This window comes from Lingula anatina, chromosome 1 (genome assembly GCF_051362555.1).
Source record: "Lingula anatina isolate TDL-2025a chromosome 1, LinAna3.0, whole genome shotgun sequence".
Taxonomy (NCBI): domain Eukaryota; kingdom Metazoa; phylum Brachiopoda; class Lingulata; order Lingulida; family Lingulidae; genus Lingula; species Lingula anatina.
This window is the reverse complement of record NC_141767.1, coordinates 15,467,238-15,474,160: the sequence shown is the minus strand read 5'-3', so window position 1 is coordinate 15,474,160 and position 6,923 is coordinate 15,467,238. Positions and strand designations below refer to the sequence as shown.

At 36.2% G+C, this 6,923-nt stretch overlaps 1 protein-coding gene across 2 annotated transcripts; it reads right to left on the bottom strand.

Moving 5' to 3' along the window:
• Positions 1-303: 303 nt before the first annotated feature.
• On the bottom strand, positions 304-6,877 carry LOC106163547 (uncharacterized). 2 transcript variants are annotated; one of them, XM_013541167.2, is made up of 11 exons: positions 6,793-6,877; positions 5,972-6,188; positions 5,557-5,674; positions 5,217-5,314; positions 4,499-4,573; positions 4,218-4,322; positions 3,853-3,978; positions 3,356-3,607; positions 3,108-3,191; positions 2,426-2,525; positions 304-2,050 (listed from the first exon to the last, which is right to left on the bottom strand). In XM_013541167.2, exons 2-11 carry the CDS (start codon positions 6,171-6,173, stop codon positions 913-915), a joined length of 2,298 nt encoding a protein of 765 aa, XP_013396621.2. In that variant the 5' UTR covers positions 6,174-6,188; positions 6,793-6,877; the 3' UTR covers positions 304-912. The 2 variants fall into 2 exon arrangements, with proteins under 2 accessions (XP_013396621.2, XP_013396620.2); XM_013541166.2 differs by lacking the exon at positions 6,793-6,877 and adding an exon at positions 6,615-6,781.
• Between the last annotated feature and the right edge of the window lie 46 nt (positions 6,878-6,923).

Below are 6,923 nucleotides of genomic sequence, written 5' to 3'. Positions count from 1 at the left end.
TATGACTGACTAGAAATTGGCAACAAGTTAAATAGCAGAATTGATCAATGAATATTTTTGCAGATTATATTTACTAAAGTTCTGTCAATTTATGGTCTTATACTATTTAACAACACTGTGACTTCTGCACTTTTTTCAAAAACTTTTGTATTGCTTTCTTATACACATTCAACGTAGTTTCACCCTTATTGCTGAAAAGTTTACATCACCTCATGCAGAATTTTGCATTTTCCAGTATAGGATGACATGCCGTTCCGGCCCTCATCATTTCCATTGAAGTAAATCAAAAATTTGGTTCTCATATTAGGAATATCTAAATTTATTTAATGAAACTGGAAAAGTTATACTGTCAAAAGTTACCATTCAGACATTTTCTAATTTTAACACTCAATCTGATCTGACAAACAAAACCTTGCCCACTATCTTTAATGATGGACAACAGACATGCTGAAACTGTTGGTCCGACTGGTCATGACCGGGAAAATTTGTCTGGACCGGTAGAAAATTGAACTTGGTCAGTCCAAAGGACCGGCAAGTTTTAAGAACCGCAATTTTGAATATACAGTCATCTTTCGACATACTTCACTAATAAAATTACATAAAAGCCAAAGCGTTTTTTCCCTTCCATTTCATAACTATCACATTCACAAACAAAGTAAGCTACCTAATTGCACTGGTAGTATCTGTTTCAAACAAATAGAGTGATTTTCGGTCCGACAAAAATCAATTCGGTCCGGCAATTTTTCATTACTGCCCGTCCAAATGTCTGGCCATTCTGAAAAGTTTTCAGCATGTCTGGGGCAATACTGGGAAGCTTTTGATTCAATGCCATTAAGAGCCTCATTAATTCAACTGATCCATTTGATTTGAAACAAAAGGAGGCAAGTGCCAACTCTCTCTTTTTCATTAAATTCATTGTCCTTCATTTTCATTGAGATTAGACAAAATGAAACCGAGATGTTCATTGACAATACTATTCAAATCCTTAGAAATGTTCATAAGAATGCGAAAGTTCTCTTTCTGACTGAGGACCCCTGTAGGCATAGCCAGTACATCAGATATAGTCTTTTGAACCTGGCTGATTTTCTGAAACATGTCCACATCTAAAGGCATTGGCACAAGCTTACACAGCTCTGTGAAGTTAGCAAGCCAGTTGTAATATTCCTGACTATCAAAATTGGGATTATTTACAAAATCTACTGTAGAAGTTGCTGCTTCTGATTGTTCTGGCTCTTGCTGCTGGAGCTGCTCTTGACAAGTATTCTGTTCACTTCCTTCCTCCACATTATTCTCATCAACCACACTGGTTTGTTGCTTTATTTCCCCTGCTACCTGTTGGTCTTGGTTAGGATCAGACTGTTGTTCAATCTGCTCCTGATGTTCTGGCTCTTCAATAGGTGTCTCCACTGTGCTGGTGTTAATAGAAGCTTCAGGGTCTCCCCCTCCTACATTGGCCTCTTTCAATTCTGGCTCTCTATCCTGTTTTTCTGATGACGTGCCCTCAGAAGATATCACATTTTCTGTCTCAGCAGACTCCATTCCTCTGACTAACATTGGAGTCCCATCTTCACTCTGGATTAACAAAAATTCCTGAGGTCCTGTGTGGTTGACCTGTTCAGCTAAAGTTTTCACAATATCTATGAAGTCAACAGCATGCTGGTGTTGGCTGTCTGCCTGTTCGGCCTGAATAACCTGCCCACTGCTGCTCTCTGTGTTTGATAACTGTACAGTGGTGCCATCTACAAACTGCACAACTTGACCAGGGAACTCGTCAGATGCAGTCTCGCTGGTCACATGTCCAACACTGGCAGCCGTCCCAGGCCCTTGCAAATGACGCACAATTTTTCGCTGATGGTCTAAAGATCTGGAGTCCACTAATGCTATCACTTCTCCTAATCCTGTGGCTGTTCTGTTAGAGTCTGGGAATGTGAGCTGTAGCGAGTTGTTAGGGCCACGTGTTATCTTGAGAGGTTTCTCTGCAGCATGCTTGCGACTCAGATGGGCTTTCAGCTGGCCAGCTCGTTTAAACAACTCTGAACAGAGGTGACACCTAAAAGAAATGTACCATATGCCAATAGTAAGTTTTTTATCAGTTGTGCAACTGAAATACCACCAATATAACTCTCTAGAAATTTAGCTGTTATTACTCTAGAAATTAAGTTGTTAAAAAAACCGATTGGCTTATTCTTGGATCAACCCATTAATTTTAGAGGAAGAAAGTTTGGGATCATTTGAAATAGTTTTGTTGCAAGCTGACACTTTAATTTGCACTTAAATGTTATAATTTTTTTCATTATTGCAAATATACATAAATTTTACCTTTTACTGGCAATTTACAAAATACATAATGATCTTTCTCCTTCCAGTTCAAGGGAAAAAGTTGTTAGATTATATATTACCTCTGAAATCTAAAATCACTACTTACTTGTAAGGTTTAGATCCAGTGTGCTCTTTCACATGTCTACGTCTGCTGGAGGAGTCACTAAACCTTGCTCCACATTCCTCACATGCATAAGGCTTTTCTCCTGAAAAGAAGAAGTTGATTAAAGCCCTTATAAAACATTCTCAGGGATGAGAATGACATTTAGTGAAAAAGTCAGAAAATATGGCATGGGGTCCAGAGGGCTGCCTAGGCCAATGATAATTTTGGCTCTAAAAAAGCTGGAAATCCACCAAAAATCAGAAAAAATCTTTCCCCTGCATTCTGTTAAGAAGAAGAGCATTGAACATTTTCATTCTATTTTCAAACGGTATATATTTTTGCATTAAAAGAAGTTTTGTGATTGAATGCCTGTTAGCATTACATGGTTTACGCCATGACATGTTAAGGACACTTTAGCTTCACCTGTAAAAAATAACTGCAGCTTTAGAACACACATAGATTTCGCAACGTCAAGAAGGGGGCAATGAATGTAGTTTGGGGTAAATAATATTGAAAAAAAAAAAAGGAAATAAAAAATTGGTTTGGTGTTGTTATTGGAATGAATGAATGAATTGGCCTTGATAGCCATTGAGCATTAAGGTACAAAGAGGAGAATCTGATTTAGTGTTATCCCCTCGTGCCCCCTTAAAATTCCTGAGATAAATAACTTCCATATGCTACTTACCAGTATGAATAATGTTGTGCCTTGTGAGATCAGACTTGTGTGCAAACCCACGGCCACATGTCTCACATATAAAGGGCTTCTCACCTTGAATGAAACAAAAAATAAAAATAATATATATTAAACTAACAATTTCATTTGAAATGTACATTCCAAAATGTAGCATCTAATAATATTCATCATTACATGAAACAGTAATACTTATTCCAATTCATGTGTATAAAAATATATATATACGTATATATAAATACCTGTGTGAACTTTCTTGTGAGAGCGCACATACTGTGGCTGCGAAAATTTCTTTCCACATATTTCACAAGAATATGGAGTTTCTGACGAATGAGTGACTAGGTGCCTTCTTAAACAGCTCACTTGACGAAATGATCGGTTACAGATTTCACATTTGAGAGGTTTAATTCCTTTGTGTAGTCGAGTGTGCTCCTGGAGTGCAGTGTTACTGCTGAACATCCTTTCACATACCGTACACTTAAAGGGGCTGATACCTGATACAAAAGGAAAACAGCAAGGTGTAATAATTTTTGGCTTACCACTAAACTTATTAAATTACTGGTAAATTTCATTACTTAAATATGTGCATGGAAAAATGAGCATGCTGATTATTTCACACATACCAATATTAAAAATGTTTACAACAATATTGCACAATATTGAAGTTTTGACACACAGAACAGTAATAATTATAAAAGGACCTTGACAAAAATAGTAATTTACATTTCCAAATACCTACCAAGATGTATCATCATAGAATGCATTCTAAGTCCCTCTTTATTTACATAGGACTTTCCACAGCCTTCAACTTGACATACGAAGAGACGTAAACCAGTGTGAGTATTTTTGTGCGTATTGAGATTACCTGGAGAAAAATTATCTTTCATATCAGTCACAAGAATCCATGAAATGAAACTGAAATACAGAACAGTATTATTTATTCCGTATACATACCAATTGTACAAAACAAATGTTAAGCATTATACTACATCTTCAAACAATCTATGACATAAAATGAAAAGATCATTTGATGAAGAAATAACTCATACTTATATTTCTGTTAAGTTTCTTTTTACAACTTTATAATGCTAATGTATAATTCACCTTTCTGACTGAACCTTTTTCCACACGTTTCACATTCAAATGGTTGATTCACATTAGAAGATTGGGTACTACCCCTTGGTCGTCCTCTTGGTCTCTTTGAAGGGTCTGAAAAGAATCAACAATGTTTCAAAGTATTAAGAAGTATTTTAAAACTACAAACACTTTAAAGGTTTTGTTCCCAGTCTTGTGGAGCACAATGACAATATGCTGTGCCTCAATATAAGAATGAGGTCACCAAGACAAATTTGGCATTTTTTAGCCATGTGAAACCTTCTACTTACTCTGGGTCACATTTATTTCTCCTTCTGCAGATTCTCCATTTTCTACATTGATAATAGGATGCTTTCTTGGTCTTCCTGTAACAACAACAAAAATGTGGGAAAAAACTAGATAAATATATGTCCAGTCTCTTTAAAAACAATCTACTTTTCAACATCCTCACACAAAGAAAACCCTATTAATGTATCAAATGTTTGATCGACAACTTGTGAAAAAAAGTCTGCCCATGGCAAATGGCAAATTACAACAACATAAATAAATCCTGCTGAGCAATAAATCATTGGGAAAAAAGTTTGGTTGACTGGCATTAACACATTCAATTTTGAAGTTTCAGATTTGATATAATTATTAAAATCATACAATTGCCTGTATGTCAGGTCATGACTGCTTGAAATGCCAGTTCCTAGTAGAAAAAAGTATGTCCCCTGTTAGGCCTGGTTCCCATTTACAACTTTGGTTGACTCATATGAATGTCTTCTTAACAATCTAATAATCCCCTTTTAAGTTGCAGGCATGTAGTCAGGTGAGGGGGGGGGGTCAGCTCTGAGGAAAATATCATCTGAAGGTTTCATGGAAAAAGTCAAAAATTTCAGAAAAAGAACCCCCAGCCCCGAGTTGCAAAGGGTTATAGAACTTTTAACACAAGTGTGAAGCTGTTAAGGGGTAACATAAAAACACACTCAGTTTTTGACAAAAAAATTAATGATACTACAAACTCACCTCTTTTTCCACTTTTCACTAATATCCTTTCTCTTTCTGGTGTGTAGTCTTCATCTTCTTCATCATCTTCATCTGGGTTTTCTGTGTTCCTATAGTCCCTGAAAAAAATCAATCTTCTTGCTATGCTCTGTTAGCTTACAAAGAACAAGACTAGTTGTTTATCTTTTTACATAAAAGGATAAAAAACATAGATGGGCCAACCAGAAATATTTTAATGTATATAAACTTTGCTGGCAGCAGTCAACAAATTAAGATTAATAGGGAAATATATATTTTTTTCACACACTTAAACTTAGCTTTACAATTATGATTAAGAAGACAAGATTTCTTTTTTAAATACCTAAACTTTGCTGGGACCAGCCGTCTCCTAGAGGGCACTTTGCCAGATCTTCTCTCTATTTCATAGTCATTTGCCTGGACTGCTACACTGGACATCTCTCTTTTCTGGACACCAGAATCTACAATGGTAATATATGTGTTTGTTTGCCAATTTACTTAGAGTAACTGAATACAAAAAATGATCTGAGTAACAGACAAGAATGGGAGAAAAGGTCAAACCCTGATCATTCAGAACTGAAGACCAGAAAAACCATTGAAGAAGATGATGATGATACTGACGATGATGAAAAAAAATGACAAAAATTATTTATACATTGAATAAACAAGCTGCTTGTAATACATATCTACAAACATATAAATATGTGCACAGCGCAGGTGACATCTCAAATGAGATCATTCTAGACTTAAGTGCTTACTCTGCTGAGTTATTTCTCCAAATTCAACTTCTGATATCCTTCTCATTTCTGCTGCAGTATTCAATAGTGCCTCTGCCTCCTCTTCTTGTATTCTCTCTGCTGCAGTTCTTGCCAATGTCTCAATGGCTGCCACTTCAGTTTCTTCAACCATGGTGTCAGGCAAAGAATCATGTGTTCCAGATGCTACATCTGTTGTTGCCATTGTTTGTGCTTTGTTCTAAGAGTGAAGAAGAAAACAGGTTTATATGTAAATGAAGTTGACAGACAAGAAAATTGCTCAAAGTATCCCAGGGGATAAGCTTTGCCATTACTGGTGTCACAGTGACAATATGATACATAACCCAAGAAAAAAATTAACAGTTTAAACTGGTAAAACGGCTCATACAAAATCAGTGACAAGGAGCCAATGGGAGCCTTCAAATAGTAAATCTAAAACGATAAAAAAGTAAACAGCCATCAATCCCGCTGCTGACCCATCTGAAAATGTGAAGCTTTGATGCAAAGCTTTTAAATAAAAATATAATAGATAAAATAAAAAAAAATATATGGATATGATATATAGATTCCCGATAAGATATTATCCAGAGAACAACAAAGTGAAGAGCAAAACAATGTATTAAGATGTCTGCATTTTTAATTTTACCTTGGACCCACAGTACTTCATTGTTCAAGCTTTCAAGATTCATTACTGTTCTAGCACTAGCCGAGCAACTCAGCAAGGTGACAGCCAAGCTTGTTTACATCGGCCCCCTAGGCTAGGGTAATATTAAGGTGAATACATGTCGCCATCTTGACTATTCATACTTGAAAAATACCTATACCTTGTCAGATGAACTATCTTGTCACTGCAGTGTTTGCCTGTAGCGGGAAATTAGCGAAATTACTCTAAATTTCGTTTGGCCCAAGCGACTTGCGCATGCGTTATACAGTTACGCAGAAAGATTTCCTCTTT

Bases quoted from the DNA above. Each gene is read 5' to 3' on its own strand.
- LOC106163547 (XM_013541166.2), bottom strand. From the start codon at position 6,635: ATGAAGTACTGTGGGTCCAAG. The intron at 5,315-5,556 runs GTATTTAAAAAA...GATTTTTTTCAG, and splicing joins CTGGTCCCAGCAAAGTTTAG to GGACTATAGGAACACAGAAA. The intron at 4,323-4,498 runs GTAAGTAGAAGG...GATTCTTTTCAG, and splicing joins AGAAATAAATGTGACCCAGA to ACCCTTCAAAGAGACCAAGA.